Raw genomic sequence first — 18,149 nt, 5'->3', positions numbered from 1 at the left:
CGCTCCCATTGAGCAATCAAAAACAGAGAGTGCTGACCTGAAAAATAAAGCTTCTGTCACAGCAAATTGTTGAGGGAACAGCATTCATTTCTAATTCTTGTAGTTTCTGTTGAAATAAAGGGAATTAGATTAGATTGAAACAAATTTCATCCCTTTCCTTCACAAACAAGCAATATAATAAGTTAGCACAAAAGTTGTTGGCATATATTGACTTCATTTTTAAACGCTCATGCCTGAGTTTCTTTAAAATGATGCTCTCTTCTGATAAGTTGATACTTTATTTTTTAATGAAGACAGATCAGCTTCTGATTTAAAGCTGAAATTTGCCAGCGTGCTACCTTAAGTGATTGTGTCTATTAGGTGCTGTTAAGCTGAGGTTCCTTTGAAAGAATTACTTACCGAGTAATAAACTTACTTCTAATGCAATGGAGTATATGATGAAAGTAGAAAATACTTTACTGTAACCAGTTTAGGTATGTCAAATAAAAATGCATCTTAAACAACTTTATTAAAAGATACTCAGAAAAAGAAGGGCTATTTTAGGACCTATCATGCATCTGGAGAAGTCATTAAATGAAATGTAATCATGCTATGTTGGAGAGTTATCTCAACAGATTTCTCAAGCTAAGGGAATTTAGGTCTAGTCCATATGTGGATGGAAAAAATCAATAGTATGATCTTCTTGTTGTTCTTTATTTCATTTTGCTGTACTGATAGTTCTTCATTAGGATGCAGTTTTCACACTAGAGGGCCGTCCAGTCAGTACATTGCTGGCAGAGTTGTTGTCAAAAAGGATGGTAATCGATGAAAGGGAGGGTGATACAATGAACATGGTAAAATTCATCTTGTAATAACTATTTGCTCTAGTCCTGTGTCTGTCATGAGAGAGCTGGCAGAGCACTGGCTTGTGCCTCAGTTTCTCCTTTATTTCAGCGGCCACATGGATTCTAAAATCTGTGTCCCAAGGACTGTTACCGTGGCGCTTTTATGAAAAACAAATTTGCGTATATCGCGTTACCCCAGTTGCTATTCAGTCAAGGATGTTAACTGAAACAGCATGAGAAAGTTAATGTAGTATTTCGCGTATCCTGTCATCGAGTAGTTGCGGGGGGGATGCTTTAATATGCTGTAGTTTAATTCTTCTTAAAGGAAGACACTGGTTTTGCATATTTATCTAATTTGTTGTTGTTTATTTCAGGTGCTCTGGACATTAGTGGCATACTTATTTTCACCTTCCATTTCCTTTTATCTCTTTCACATTTTCAAATTTTGGCCAGGGTGCTGCAGAGTGTTAGAAAGAGCTGATTTGTTGGGAGAGCATGGAAATAGATATTCTTTGAATGATTCTGGAGAAAACACGATTTCAAGGGTGAGTGCCAGCACAGCGATGGAACCACCCAGCGGGCTTTCAGTGCCTTTCTTGCTTTAGATAGATTTCCAGCATGATACAGCTTTAGAGCCCAGTTCTGCTGATGGGAAGTCTAGTGAAGCTCTTTCTGCCATCCGCGGAAGTAGGTTCCAACCCATTTCCAAATTTCCTGTTAAATGCAGTTGCCCACTAGATGGAGACATAATATTTTATACATTAGTGGATATACAGATGGTAATCAAACCCACCAGCTGCTGCCTGCTCTTTCCGGGCACCTTGCCAATTTACTGGCAGTATGTTGACTGGGAAGCAGACAGTGACACACTTTGATCGAAAAGCTTGTATGATGATTTTTTTTGTTGTAATATTATTGTTTTTTTAAAAAATGATAAAAGAGATCAAGATGTGTATCTTGATCAAAGGATACTGCTGTCTGCTTCCCCATCAGCAACTTCTAATTTATAGAAATCAGATTGCGTGGAAAGCAATCAGCAAAGGTTTGAGGTCTTTCTTGTTCTCACTGCCAAGAGATGCTGACAAGTGAGAAAATTAAAATCAGAGAAGGTAGGGAGAGAACTAGTAAAACACTGGTTGAAATATAATTATTTAAAGTTCACAATTTTAATAATTTTAGGGCTGTAAAAAAATGCAGTTAAAGTGCTCAAATTGGCTATTGCTTGTATCATAAGAGCACCTGAAGATCTATCTTTGATAGTGGATGTTGCATTGAGACTAATTTACCATTAAGAGACAAATAGATCTGTTTAGTTACTTGCTGTCACAGAGAAATAACCTGTCTCTGGTTTTGGGGCCGAGTTTTTCAAAGGTGTCTCCTATCAGCTCTATTTCTTCCACATGGAGCTGTGCATCCAGTATGATTTATTAGGGTGTATACATGATATAATGAACGCCTGCAAAGAACACTTAAACCAGTCAGTCCTATAAATGTGAAGATAGTGTGTGCAGAGGGATGATACTGAAAAATTGTTTATTATGTTTGGTAAGGTCTTTTCTCTTTTCAGCTCGTGGTATCATTCCTTCTTTAAAAGCCATATATGTGTGTAAATACATGGATTGTGTCAACTGGAGAAAGACCGTTTTGGTGCACAGGTGAATATTTCTGGCCAACATAAAAACACGAACCCAGTGGCCGTGGTGAGAGTTGCTTCACATTCTGCCAAATGTTAAAATCAAAATAAAGAATCATATGACAGGAGCATCCAGGGTATGTGACATTTTGTCTAGATGGAGCAAGGGATTATTGGAGGGAAATAGCCTGATGTAGGTAAGGAAGTTAATAGGGCCTGCCTTCAGAAGTCTTTAGAGTTCCATCTTTGATATGATCTTCGGGTTATGAATCTATTGGAAAAGTTATTTGAAATCTTGGTTTGGTTACGAGAGATGCTGTTGGAGCCACACTAGACATTCAGCTGCTTCATGCAGTCTGGTGTGCTTGGCAGTTGGGGCCAAAGAGGAGTCTGAGGCTAGAATAATATGTGTTACAGTTCAGCATTGCACTCTGCTAACAGTGTGGTGAAGATGGATCTGTTCAGCCTCACTGCCTCGCCTCTGTGTGCGAGACGTTTGGCTCTTGTAAACTACTTCCCATTGCTCCTGCTCTCTTCCTCTGCACATTGACCCATGCTTTTCCCTAAGCTGCTGAATAAATCTTTCCTTCCACGGGACCAATTTAATTCCTGTGTCCCCATCCACCCCACCTTTCTCTCTATTGCCAGCTGAGCGTGTCATCCATTAGTGATTTTTCTACCTTCTCCTCAACTTCTCTGCTTGGCAATCCAGACACATTTGGTGTTCCTGATAGGTGTTTCCTTCTGAGGGTTAGATCGGATGACAGCATCTTGAGAGTAGGCAATGTCACGTTTCTGGGTATAGCTGTGCATTCTTACGAGAAGGTGCTGCTGTTTGGCATTTGGTCCCTCTAGGTAGTTATGATGTTGCTATTTAGGAAAGCTGCCAGGGAAAAGGTGCTGCTAAAGGGAATAAATAGATAAATCCCTTTGACATCATTGCTTCATTTTTTCCATCAAAAGCTGACCATCATAGACATATTGTCTTTATCTCATCAGGCAAACTGTGCGCAAACTTTGTCATGACATTGTCTGCCTATTCTTATAGAACAGAGTTTCTCAAAAAGACAAAACACAAGGGAAGGAGAGGAAAGCCTATAGCGTACAAGTCAACCCAGTAACCTTCATATTCACTTATTCTATAGCTGACTCAAGATTTTCACTTCAAAGTTTGAAGCGTTTGCTCTCAGTCCTGACTTGTGTTAAAATTCTGTACAATTGTGGAAACCTTCTTTGAACAAATGTCAGATTTTTTTGGTTTTGTTACTTGTGTGTGTGGTAGTTTTCTAAATGATGAAGTTAACTTAGAGTTTATAAGGCAGAAGGAGTTAAGTTAGTGTTGGTTTGTTTGTTTGGATTTTTTTTATATGGGAAGAAATAATTCAGTAGAAATGCTTGTTTCTTCTCATCCTTTGTTTAAACAAATTTTGAAATAGCCATATTTGATTATACTGTTTGTCATGAGCCTCCTAACAAGTCAAAGCAGAATGAGATTTATGTGCTTTTTCACCAGAAACCATTTCATGCCCCAACAGAAATGGAAATGACTATTCTCAGAAACCTTCCAAGTCAAAGTGGGAGGAGATAATCTGTAAGGAGATGTTACCTTCTCAAAAACAACCTCACATCATCCAAGGTGTGGTTGGCTTTGGCAGTTTACCAAGGGGAAACTTATTAGATCTCAAATCACCCACCAAGCCAAGCTACACTGAAACAAAGCTTTGTTTAACTCTTGCGTTCACCAGACTAACTCTGCCCCTATCCACAGCTGCATTTTTATTTAACATGAATGACAATATTATAAGATAGAGTTAAAACTAACCCCAGCATTAAAGCTGAGATCCAGTATAAACAGATTTATGAACATGTGCTGTAATAAGGAGAGCCTGTTTACAATGGGATATGAAATTCAAGGGTTATATAAGGAAGTGGTGGTTTCTTTTGACTAACAGGCTATGGTTAAAATACTGCAGACTCAAGTTATATAGAAGCACAATTGTAAAGAAGTACTGATATCTTAGACTTATGTGGGGTTTTGTGTATACTGATCAAATAGTCTGGTGCTAAAATAGACTAGTTTCACATAGAGAGGTGACTGAAAACTGTAACTCCAAAATTTGAGAGAAAAATTGGCTTACTTCTGCCTTCCCAAATTGGAAACATATATGTTAATAACTTAATTTTGATGATAAAAACATGAAAAATAAGTCCCTAAAATAGTGTTGAGTCAATTTTCTGATAAAGTAAATTTGTTTTCCCATTTGTGATTAAAATGACCTACAGTAAGATATTTTTTTTTGAACTAGGTGTTAATTAAAAATATGGAAATGGATTTCAAAAACATTGCAGTTCACAGTGGAAGAATTACCATAACTGATGTGTTCTCAAAGCCATGCCTGTTTTAAGATGTTTTTAAGATCTCTAAGTTACTGGTTGTTTTTCTGCATGATTGTTTCCAAAGCAAAATGTGATTCCAATAAAAACAGTAATTGAATTTACAGTCCACAGGACAAATTGTTGTTTTAACAGAAACTTACACACTCAAAGACTTTATGTTTTAGGTCTAATAACAAAGAACAAAACCTCCCCATTTTTATGTGACTGTATATCCTGAAAAGTTCTCTAATGTAGCATATTTAAAAAAAATCTCTATTGCAGTTTTTAAATTGTGTAAGCAGGTTTTTTTTTCCTCTTAGCTCAGAATCAATATTATTTAGGTTGAGTTTTTTGATGTTTTTTTTTAATGCAACCTTTTAAATGTTAGAGCAGCTTTTTCTGTAGCGTCAGCTAGGGCTGAATCAATATAGACAAGCCTATTCACATCTAATGCCCCTGATGGCTGAGAGGAGTTTAGAGAGAGCTTGTTGCTTTGTCGATCGGTGGTGCAGGAATGTACAGAGTATGGGGCAGTTGTGTGAGGGACTTGTCCATGACCGGTCTTGCGTGGAGAAAATGCTGGTTTCAGAAGAAACGGATAGGAAGGGAAGGCTGTCCAAGAGTGGCAGTGGACAAAAGCAGGAGGTGGGACCTCTGTCTAACTCGAGGCAGTGATTACACGTTATTGTATCAACAGCAAAAAAATCTTTTTCTGCTGTCAGACTTTCTCAGCAGGAGCTCCCAATCACTTCTTGAACCCTTTTTTGTTTCAAAGGTTTCTTTCAAAGTTTTCCTAGTTTTTTGGGAACCTCCTTAGTGCCTTACTTCCATGTATATGTACTTACATTTACATAAAGCCTGATGACTGTGCTTAATGAACGAAGAGAAATCTGGTGGGGTAACACAGCTTCCTACACACACCTGCTCTAACTAGTGTGTACGCAGCATGAGACATGCCAGAGATAGACACAGGTGCTGGAGATAGGCATGTCTACAGTAGCATTTTTGACAGTCTTAAGGCTGACCTAATGCCCTATGGAGCAGTAATAGTTGGTGAGATGTTGCTGCATCTCGGATGTAACACCTGGAAAAAACAGCCCAGGATAGTGCCAACAGGCATCTGACTTTTGCCATACACTCTCAAGGCTGCAGGAGGAACGTGTGGCAGTCCCCGCTGAGTTTCTACAGCGGTCCTTTGAATGAAAAAGGGAATATTTCATATTTCCCAGTGCCAGGCAAACTGGGGAGCCTGAGCGAGGGACCCAGCTTTCCTAGGTTCCCTGTATAGTCAATGGGAGAGGTAACAGGCTGTGCTTGCTGTGGACCAGGGCAGATATATTGAGCAACTGTTAAGTTCTCAATTTATCTTAGTTGCTCTGACTTTCCCTCAGGAGATACAGTCGTCTTTGCGCTTACTGCAAGGAGGGGTTTAGGGGGTTGACAAAGCCCCTAAAGCAGGTGTGATGAATACCATCCCCCTAAGCAATTTAATTCTTAGAGGCCACTTTGTTCCCAAAGGCACATGCTCTCATGCAAATTGGTTTTCTGCGTGTATGAGACTGCAGCAAGTCTTTATAAAATGTATGAAGACCTCCCAGAAAGAGGTACCAAAATGCATCCGGCCAAATCTGCTTTTATACTTTTATCATAATGTTTTTAGCATTCATGTCAGATCTTTCCTGATTAAATGATTTGGGAAAAGAGATGCGCAACAAGGAAATGTAAAGCTCTGGCCTGATAAGGCACACGCCTCCAATATATTAGACTGCCTGTTGTGCACTGGGTTCAACAGAACATATTTTCTGTTGATTACATGACTAGTAAAAAAACATTACATGACTAGTCTGTGATTACATGACTAGTAAAAAAAGCCTTTTTTTTTTTTTAATATTTATAGATCCAGCAAGGAGGTTACGGTGGACAAGGCTGGCTCTTGATTACTTTTTTTTTCTTTTAAATGGCTTTAGATCACTGTTGAGTTTCACTGTACAGCTAGAATAGGAGCTGCCTGCTCTTTGCTTGTTTGATGGGTGCCCTTGAAGTAGAAAGGGGGGACTGGGACTTTCAAGAGTCGTGACATGCAAGAGTTGCACTTTGAGGTACTAAAAATAAATCCTTCACCCCTCCTCAATATCTGTATGCATTGTTTTTAAAAGCATTTTGTTAACCTCAAGCATTTTAAAATGGTGAGACAGATCCCAAAAAATCATGAGACTTGCTTAAAAATAATTGTTGCTTGGTTCCTTTTGCTTGCAGTCTAGTTTTTGCGCTTTCAAGATTTGTTTTCAATCTTTCCTCTGCAACTGTAAGAGCTAGACGCTAACTTTATTTTTAAATGAAAGCTGAGATTCTCTTGTAATCCCATAACTCTAGGAGATTTGGCAATGCAAAGCACAATGTGAATTTAGAGTGACCATTCCAAGGTGAATCATTTAGTGATGTGTCCTCAGCATGAAAGCCAACTGGGGATTTTTTTTTTTTTTTGATGTCTCTTATTTTGTCTTTCTAAATAATCTGTGAATTGGCAGTAGTAATTGGAAGCTTGGTAAAAGCAGAAGTAGATGACTGCCGCCCAGTAAAATCAGTATTATTTTTGTTCTGGTATGTTAGGATATTCTTACAGCATCTAGGTATTAAGGGCATTCTGCATTAAGATATCTCTAGAGAGGAAGGCTTTGGTTGTTTTTGTAGAAGCACCCTTTTCTACTCAGTTGAGCATTAAAATTGGCAGCAGTTCCTGGAGTAGCAAGAAAATCCTGGTTGTTGCCCTCGTATAGTTACTGAAAACAGTAAGAGGATATGTAAAAGCTTTAACTCCAAGGAAAAATATTTATAACTGTGACAGTGTGTTTCCTTACAATAATTTATGGGCAAAATGTAGGAAAGGAGGACACAAGCTATAAATAATATTCCGTATGTAAACATAATGGCAGTAGCAAATTCTTTTTATTTAAAAATTAATATTGATGTTCATTAATATAAATTACCACATTTCAGATGACTCTGATGTCCTTGAGGCCAGATGTCACTGACTAATTTACAGCTTCCTGGGGGGGAGGAGTAGATCCTGTTTTGTCAGTGTAGGCACCAAATTGCTTCAGATAGCTATTTTGGACTAGATTAATTACTGATGTATTGTCAACAAAGTTGATTCACATCTCAGCTCAGAAACATGGAAAAATCTCTTTAAAACGTATTAACTTGAATTCTGAAATGCAGGAAAAAGAGCATAAAGTAAACCTATGACTTACTGAACTTTTGTTTAATTTAAGGAATAGTGGTTTGAAAACTCCTGCCCAGGAACACGCACACGGAATTTCCATGTGCATCATTAGGAACTGGGGAACATACTTCAGAGGCCAAGTTTAGTCCCTCATTGATCTTAATTCTACTTTAAATATTAATACAAATGTGTACAGTGAAGGGGTTCGGAAGGAAGCTCTGCCATCTTAGTCACACTGCACAGATCGTATATCTGGATAACTTTTGAGTGCTTCGTAGTATCCTTTGGTCCTTTGGACCTTGGGTATAGCATTGCTGCAAAACAGGATAGCAAATGTATTTGCAGAACCTTCAGCAGCCTCCCGGAAACCTCCTCACCTGTGAGAACACTGGTGGGCGATGCCTCAGAAGGCAAGTAGGGTGGATTTGTTGTGTTTGCATATGCTGTCAGGTTAAAGAGGGGAAAAAAACCAAAGGCAGGCTGGTTTGAGTCACTGTGAGACAGTGCATCTCTGTCCATTAGTTATTCATTCAAATTCAACCACATGAAATAAAGGCAGCTAACAAACCATACCTTGTAAATGCCTTTTACTCCAGCAACTGAAGTTCAGCGCGTCTGTAGGTGTGCAGCTGGGCATGCTTAGCATGAATGGCAAACTAATGTAAATCCTGTATTAAATAGTTTGGTTCATAGCAAATCTCATGTATGAACACATGTAAGAGAGAAGTCTGTGCAGGTCTCCGGTAGCATTAGGTCCTATGGCATACAATTAGAAACTACACGGATGATAGGAATGTAGAGAGTAACGCACAAAGAATACCCTTTTTTAAATGCATCTGTCATTCATACAAAATCAAATCCATATCCATTGAAAGGCTTTGAAAGATGTTACAAGGCTTTAGAAATGGTCCGTGCTGATTTTTTCCAATCCTCATAAATAATTATTTTCCTCTGTTTGGTAAGATTAGCTACAGAGAATTTATATTAAGTCTCTGTGGAGAGGAGTACAGAATTTCAGTTAATATTAAGCTGCAAAGGTGGCTTTAAAATATTTCTGTGATACAAAAGCCTTGTATCACAGAGGCAAACACACCACCCCCTCAGTCTCTTTTCTCATTTGTGAAATAGCTAAGCGCAAACTATAAATTCTAATTTTCAGCAAGTATGTTAGTAAATCCAAACTGACCTTGACCTTAGCTTTGCTAATTTCCAAACTCTGATATTTATTCCCCGAGTAGATTGTTTGCCTTCATACCACATACATAAATACTGCAAACCTTTCCAATGACTTGAATTAGAGTGTAAGTAAATAGCTGGTTTTAATCTACATAATATTTTGAGAGCAGACGTTCTGTGCTATGACTATTAAGATATACCCAGCAGCCATTTGTATAATACTAAAACCTCTTACATATATTATTAAAAGTAATGCTATCAGCCAGGGCTTGTTTTATGCCACAGAACCTTAAATAATAAAATACAGTGTGGATAAAATCTGCAATAATAGTAACTTAAGCAAAATTAATTTAAGTAACAGATAACATCTGGGGGAAAATGTAATGGTATATTGGTAAGTTATGCAAAGCTAATTTTATAATAACTACCACATCTGTGGAACTCATTTATTAGAACACTTTACCAATCTTCTTTCCTGCCATTATTCTGTTTTAGAAATTTTCCTGTACGCTTTTTTATTGTCTTTGCTCTGCCTACATTTGTAAAAAGGTAATTTGCTAGCTCTCAACAACAAGAAAAGTGTGTGAGTTTATGTACAGGACAACATGACACTTCTTATACTTCCCTCTCTTTACGCACGCTTTTATGAGGAAGAATTGCAGAGAAAAATCGTGGCATGGGGCTGTACATTGAGAGCAATGCTTGAACACCAGCTACCGCCCTCAGCTGTGACTACGCCGAGGCTCAGTGCAACCGGGGTGGGAAAGTAAAGGTGACACTGAATGCTGTTCCCCGCATCCACCTCTGCGGAATGTTAGGGCAGCCTCTCGCCTGCTCTGACTTGTCCAGATTCAAGTGGGCTTTTGGCAGCCCACCACACCTAGGAATTAGTAAGAATACTGCATTTAACTCCTGCTCCCTCTAGTCTCTTTCGGAGCATCCTTTCATCTGTGGCTGACACTGATATGCCCTCTACATTTGTGCAACTGCTTTATGATTGCTTTATGTTTGAATTCTCACACACCCATTGGACTGCAATGTGCAGGCAAATATTGCCAATTAATTGTAAGGCATTATCATCTTGCCAAACTGTTTCTCACATTTCAATAGTTATATTGATTCAAGAGGACACTTGCAGTAATACGTCTTTGTCATAGTGAATAACGCTCACATAATGACAAATCTTCAGGAATTAAAAAAAAGGAGGATGAATTTTTTAATGTAGGTCACTGGAAGTAATTCACCATAAATTTACTCAGACTTCAGAAACTAGCAACATTTTTTAAAGCTAACTGTAACTGTATAAAACTTACTGTGTCTCCTTCTCTGTTTTTAAATAGATTTTACTACAGAGCCATTGGTGCTATTAAACATGAGGTTTTGTTCAAAGGAAATACAAAGACTTAATTGTATTTTTTAAAGGAAAGTATTGCATCAGAAGGATTCATTTAAATACGTTTGTTGGCTTCGGGCTCTCACCACAATTCATTCGTTCTAATTTTCCCCTGGACTTGTTAAGGACAAAATGTATAGGAAGGAGCAATGCAGAATGGCATTTTTAGGTCACTATATTTTGGCTGTAAACTGTAATACTGCTCATAAACTTATTATTACTAAACAAAATACTTCATATTCTACATTGAAGTTTCACAGTCTTTTAAAAAACTTTTGGCTAAATGTTGAGACTATTATGGCTCATTAAAGAGACTAGTTCTGCTGTAATTTAGTTATTTCTTAATGATCCAAGGGTTATTATTAGACGCGGAACAGATGAGTAAAGAATGGCTCTCTTTAAAAGGACGCAGTGAAGTAAAAATATAATTCTAAAACAGAACCTCTGAAAATCGTGTCCGTGCTACAAAAATGTATTTGATCAGCCAGGAATTGGTTTTAAAAACCCTGTCTAGTTTTTTACATTATTTCATTTTTAAAAAATTTGAACTGGAGGGAATAAATGGAATAATGATTTAATCTAGATAAAGAAAATATTTTGAGTGAATAGTTAATAACTAACCAAAAATATTATTTTAAGGAAGCAGAAAGTAATTGTGAATTCTCATCCAATTCAACTAATATTTTTTAATAAGAAAATAGAAGGTGAGAAATCAGAGAAAATGTAAATATTTGCTAAATCCAAATTGCTCTAGTTTAAAAAAAATACAATTTTAAAAGAAAGCTTTTTATTTTAGAAAGAATAACATTTAGGTCAACATAAGGCTTTTTCATTTTAATGCAAAAACTATCTGACTATCTCAAAGATAATGACAGAGTCAAACACAACTTCTGAAATGCTTTTAGGACTACAAAAGAAATTTTTAATGCAATGAAGTACAATGGCTAGGTCTCACTGTTTATTTACAATTTTTGCTATCACTTTTGCAAATGTGCAAACCTTTAATATTTTCAGCATGTTTAACTGTAGCAAGTAACGAAATAAACCAAATATCAACCTCACTATGATTTCAAAGGTTTGAGGAAATTAATTTATGGGAACTGCAATTACGCTGATGTGAATTAATGTAGTTGGCTTGCACCATCCAAGCAAAATCTTGTTTGTAATAGCTGACTCAGAACTGGAACATCTGCCTGGTATTCTCGGTGGGCTCTTCCCATTGTAGAGGACCTACACATATAATTTTAGTATTATACCTTCTTCCTTGCTCCTTCAAAATGCCTTTTGTCACCCTACTTGGCATGTATGTTCTGTCATCCATTTTAAAAAAAACAAAACCAAACAACACAAACCCTTGTCCCTTTAGAGGACGCAGAGCTGCCTTCTGCATCACTCCTGAGAGCCCGAGCAAGGACTAAGTGCTGCATCCAGCTACTCTGGGGCGGAAAAGCCATTTCCTTGGCAGAGCATTCCTGGATCCGCAGTTCACACGCCAGCAGAATACCAGTGAGGTTCCCATGTTCACAGGAAAGAGAAATGGGAGCAAGTTGATGAAGCAGCAAAACTTGGACCGTTAGCAATTCTTAAATTATAGTCACATATTAAAACATTTTTCTTAGGGCCTTATTTGATGCAGTGTCACTACAACTGTATTCCAGCTGAGTCCTTTGAAAGAATACCCCGGTGGTCAGCCGGGCCCTTTAATTCCAAAATGCAACAAGATCCCTGTTCAGAAGTGACAAATTTGCATTGGGAAGACTGCATGTTACCCAAGCTCTGTGTTTTCTAAACTTAATTATCCACATGAGTAAGAAGCTGTAGTGTTATGAAATTATGAAAATCATCTGTTCTTTCCAAGTATTATAAAGAGGGCCCCTTGAGATGCAGCTAGAAATTAAAGCTGATCTATAATCATTTTCAGTACGTTTTCCAGTTCTGAGCACCTGGATAGTAACAAAAAAGGTATTGGTTTTTGTTGTTTGCAAGTAATTTCATTTCCATTTTAAAAAATCTGCAATAAACCTCTAAGCAATAATTAAACCTGAATTACTTTTTTGTTTTCTGTTTTTTCTTAATATTGCCAGTATGTGGTTGAACTTGCCCAACCTGAAGCTCCCCCCTTCCCTGCTCTGCCGGAAGAAGGCATACCTTCGGGTATCTATTCGTCATTCATAATATCACCAACAATTGCAGAGGCAGAATCTCAGGTATAGAGTTTTGTTCCTTTTGTTTTGTTTTTTTTCTAAAAGCTATTTTTCTATGAGTCTCCTAACCTCATTTATTCCCATTGGAGCCCAGTCACTAATGCTATTTATTCCCCAGAGTATAGCATGTGTTCTCTTCTGAGATTGAATGAAGTTGCTTTTAATGCATTAATCAGTCCACAAAGGATATTTGAGTCAGCACCTCTGGGCTCTTTCCCCTTGCACCTTCATAACCTCAGGATCTGCCTGGCCTGGGCAGTGAAAGAGGGACACTGACGGTCTCTGTCAGAGCGGGAGTTCTCAAAAGCAGCCTTAGTGTATTTTTGCATGTCTTTGGGCTGATGCTGTTTGGTCTTATAGAGAGCAGGAGGATGTTCTAACTCACGTCTTTCCTGTGGTTGGTTGCTGCTAGGGGTCTGATCATGAGGAAGAGCCTTGTCCAGAGGTAGAGTCCTTCGAGGCAGACGCTGTGGCTGGTGTCACTACTGAAGATCAGAAGTCTGCAGTGGGTGAAATCCCAAATGAAATTATTGGCAACCTCGAGGTACTATTACTAGAAAGTTATTCGCTAATTCTGTCTATGGTTAATTAGCTAGCTGAGCCTTAATGAATATAAACTGTATTCATGCTTAAGCTGGCAAAAAGCACATCCATATGCTGTAAAATTGTGAATTAGCCTCTATAAATAACTCCTAGTTTAGTCAGCTTATATGTGATAAGATAAAAAATATTCAGTAATATAACAACATATATCTTCAGCATTACTATGTGTTAAGAAACATGGACCAAATCCTGCTGTCAGTGATGCCGGTAATAAAATTCCTTTTTGGGCGTTCAGGATCAGCTGCTGCGATGGAGTATATGCAATGTGTGCTTAATATAAATTGTTAGAGGCATCTATGTTACACATCCTTCAATCTGTGTAAGCAATAATACATTTATGCCAATTCTGGACTTCATTTGACAGGTGCATAACTATACAAGAGCTGCCTTAGTGGAACAGGTGAGGTTTCAGTATGTGGTCTGCAGACTCTGAGCAGTCCATGAGTCCTTTCTGTGGGGTTCATGAAAGGGAAGGAAGCTATTGTCAGTGGACTTAAATTTGTTGTAGGGTGATCTGCTTCTCTACAGGGAGGTCCATAAATTGAAACGTGTGGAAAGACGGCAGAGTAGATCATTGTTATTTTGTAAACTGCTTCCTCAAGCATACGAAATTATTAAAAGCAAACCAGCTAGAACTCCATTCCACCCAGGAACTGGTGGAATTTGGTCTTGTTTGCAACAACCGGGTGGCATTAGGCACTTTAAACTTTTGATGCTGCACATTGGACACTGTTGACCGGGCCATAGTTTATTAACTATCTGATATGGTCTGAAATAGTGCGATATTGATAAATCACTTTACATGGATTATAGATGAATGGGGAATATAGATTGAAATAATAATGCCATCATTAGATGTACCTATTTGATTTCATATTCCATTTCAACATGTCTTTAGAAAAAGGAGGGGGAACCTGGCCTATGTTGTCTTATTCCTGTCCCCATCTACATAAAAAATGAAATGCCCAGTTTTCACTTGACCTTGATTTCATTAGCGTCAGTGCTAAAAGCTCTTTTTCTTTACAAGAACTGCATAATTAGAAAAAAATGCTTTTTATTATTCTTCTTTTGAAACTCTGGTTATATACACAGACAATAATTTCCTTTTAGTTTTTAAAAGTCCTCCACTAATGTATCACCTGATTTCTCATTTTGTTGACTTCTGAGGTAATCTTATAATTGGATTTTTACCTGATACCTGGTCAAACTCATACCATTCTGTTGTCATGTGTGAACTGTGATTTCACAATCTGCATTACATCTCCAGGGGACACGAGGCATCTCTTGCTCTAGTTGAGTCTAGAAAATAACTTCTAGTCTGCAATCACAGTGCTGACGCTCAGTGATCTCAGCCATGGTGAGTAAGGTGGCAGCTGATTTTCACTGAAGGTAGAATCAGAGACAGAGGGATATAAAAACTGGAGAAGAAAAGGCAGCTGGGGTGGCTGGGAGAGGAATAGTCTGGAGGATGAGTTCCACAGCAAAGCAGCTAAGTATACATATGATGTAAAGGGATAGCAGCTAAGTATACATATGATGTAAAGGGCCTGTACATGCATATACATATGATGTAAAGACCTATCTGTTGATGCTTGAGGATGGATTGAACATGGTGAGGGCCGTGTCTAAAGATACAAAGTTGAGGTAGAGATTCCAGCTTTTTGATGCTAATCTGAGCTACTGAGAACTTTGAAAACATTTTAGCTGTGATTATCCACTGGTAGGTTGCAGTATAGCACTAGTAGGGATTTTTAGGACTGGCATGCCGAAAAGTTCCAAAAAAGGCAAATTACTGCAAGCTTTTCTAGGCCAAATCAATTCACTTTATCAAAATTACATGAAGTCCATTAAGAATGTAACTTTAAGTTTTGGATCAGTTTGTGTGGAGTCTGTAAAGGACCTTTGAGCCCGTTCCAGTTGTTTGAACAAAACTTGTGACTCTTGGAAAGACTGTTATTGTACTCTTTCCATTCCTCATGTGTTTTTGCTGTGATGAATGCTGATATGGGGAATTTATGTATATTTCTCAATAAACCCCCAGTATTTGTGGCCTTTTTTCCAGTGATCCCACATTGCCAAATGCTGTAGAATTAACAATTGCTATGCATTAGCACTGCCAAAGATTTCACTACAGTGCTTGTACCTTCCCCACAAATGTTACTCTGGAAATGAAACACTCAGTGTCTACAGCAGTCTGGGTTTCTAGAATGAGATACACATTCATAATTGTGTTTGTAATTAAGAAAGACAAGCAACATCATAGAAATATGTTTTTTTATTGTTCATTTTCAGTAATGCTTTCTAATTTCAGCAGTGTTTCAATAAAATGTATTACACTAGAGAACAAACATCTGCAGCAAAGGAAAACAGTGGCAACAACCAAATCCCAAAGCAATTTTTCTGATTTGGTGTTTATTGGTAAAGGCTGTCTGAGAATAGAGGCAAATTAGCCTATCTCCCAAGACAAGGTTACATGAGAAATGGCTGTCCCAGATCACTTCCTGTTCATGGCAGTCATACCATACATCGGGATTGTGCACAGTAATATGATAAAGTGTTATCACGTAAGTACAGGCTGAAACACCGTTCTGTCTGCAAAACAGGAAGGTGTGTAGGATAATGTCTGTCTTACTGCACTACAGTGTGTCAAAACCACAAAGACAATGTGCAGCCTAAGATAGCTCCATCACAACCACTTTTTTCTTCTGATTTTCTCTACAGGCAGAGATAAATGAAAAACTGGAACTGCAAGAAGCAGCTTATACTTTGTGAACGGAAAAATTAAAAAGGCCTAAATAGCCAGATAAGAAAGGTGATGTTGAATTTTACAGAAATTGGACAGTAGGGGATGGCGTGCACACAAGACTGGCTCCCTGCCCGAACGTAATTATTTGTGTATAAAGGAAAATGGTTCTGTTAACATTTACCTAGAAATAGTTCATCCCAGTTCCTCAAATTTACTGTGTTCTGCCAGTGTTGTTATTTAGTTTAGACTTAAGTAGAAGATTATAAACAGAAGGATATGTAATTAAAACATGTTGAAGTTCAGTTTATTTCTGAGTAGAAATCCTAATTTAGAAAAAAAAAAAATCGCTCTAGTTTCATTCTTTTTTTTTTTTTCCCAGTTGTGAAATATTTAACAGTTTCTACTTTACACCTATGGCTTTTTTCAGGTAGTTTTGCTAGGAGAATACATAGAGAGAAAACATCATTTTGAGGCACTGCAGATATAATATAAAGAGACTTTGATTAACATGTAATTACACACTTTTCACTGTAGTTATTCATTAATCATATGTATGTGATTTCATTTTAACTTGTTTCCTAAGCTTTAAAACAAATTTCATATATTACACTACTTTATTTCCACTGTATTAAAATTCCACAAATGAAGAGTTTGCACTTTTACAGTGTTCTCAAGAAAAGCTCCTTGTGATTTCAGTGGAAATTTTTCTGGAATGCATGTAACCTTTCATCTGAGAATGTTTCCATATTTTGTCAGACGTTACAGAAATATTTCAAAGTCAAAAGGAATCTGACCAAATACATGACCTCAGAAGAACTGGTTTAACATCTATGTTTCACAATCGTAGCCTGTACTAATTGTTATGTTGCAGAACTCTGTGCCCTAGAAAGCATGCTGAATGCAAGTCATGCTTTCAAGCGTAAAGGCTGGATTGGATTACACATTTAGTGGAATATTTGAGAAATAGAATGTTTTATTCATCACGACTTCATATTTGTTTCCCATTAAGTAAAGAGTTAGTTTTTGTTTCATTTCATCCCCATTTTTTATGGTGATAATGAAAAAAAGGTTGCAAGCCTGACTCGAGGGGGCACCGCCTGCCCGCCCGCCGCTGCCCCAGCCCCGGCCGGCGGTTTGAAGCGGGCAGGGTATTTCGCTTGGTCTCAGGCCTGGAGGAAAAAATTTCTTCCCCTCGTACGTGATCAGGAGCGGTAAGCTCCAGAACAATCCGCTTGCAAGTTTTTCTCGATTGCTCTTTCCAGCGCTGGCCAGCTAATTAGCGAGAGCTTCCTCTCGGCTATTAAAAGCTAACTGTTCTGCTTTGAACACTGAAGGATTATTAGTTTTACCTTTAAAAAAAATCTTTTGAAAATATTTTAATCTTCTACAGTTGTTAAGAGTCCTGGTTATGTTCTTTGTTGTTTTATTGCTTTGATATATGATTTTTTTTTTGTTATCAAAACTTTCTGAAATCAAAATGTCCTTTATTTTGATACATAAATTCATCTCCCAACACATTATGCTAATGTCACAAGTTTCGCTGGTTTTGAACTCAAAGGTGAGAACAGAACTTCTGAAGAGAGCTGTCCGTATGAAAAAAAAAAGAGTATTTGAAATACTTTTTAGTGAAAATGTGTTATTGGCAATTTAGCATTGTTTAGCACTTCAGACTTAAATCTGAAGACTACGTTCCTGCTATAGCACTGAGCAGTGAGGGACTATGATTTATGTTAAGACCAATGCTAAACAAAGGCTTTTGCCCATATCTCTTCCTCCCTCTCCCAGATTTTGTAGAACCTCTGGGAAATTTTAAAGTGCTTTGAAGATGAGAAATTGTATATGAACATTGAGTATTACTGCAATGATTTGTTAGCGTTCAGTCTTAGTACATATGCATAACAGCTGAGGTATTGCAGAAATTCACAGTGAAGTTCAAATCCCACAAACTGTATTTGTAACTATCTTCCTGCT

General features: G+C 37.7%; 1 protein-coding gene across 1 annotated transcript in view; it reads left to right on the top strand.

The window, feature by feature from the left end:
- Positions 1–16,204, top strand: part of LOC104290680 (chromosome unknown open reading frame, human C10orf107) — a 45,060-nt gene extending 28,856 nt beyond the window's left edge. The window contains exons 5-7 of the mRNA XM_009889804.1: positions 12,710–12,832; positions 13,242–13,373; positions 16,154–16,204. Coding sequence (XP_009888106.1) covers positions 12,710–12,832; positions 13,242–13,373; positions 16,154–16,204 — 306 coding nt within the window. The remainder of the gene's footprint in view (positions 1–12,709; positions 12,833–13,241; positions 13,374–16,153) is intronic.
- The last annotated feature ends 1,945 nt before the right edge of the window (positions 16,205–18,149 follow it).

This window comes from Charadrius vociferus, unplaced genomic scaffold (genome assembly GCF_000708025.1).
Source record: "Charadrius vociferus isolate BGI_N301 unplaced genomic scaffold, ASM70802v2 scaffold738, whole genome shotgun sequence".
In the NCBI taxonomy this organism is placed as follows: domain Eukaryota; kingdom Metazoa; phylum Chordata; class Aves; order Charadriiformes; family Charadriidae; genus Charadrius; species Charadrius vociferus.
This window is presented reverse-complemented; position numbering and strand designations above follow the sequence as displayed.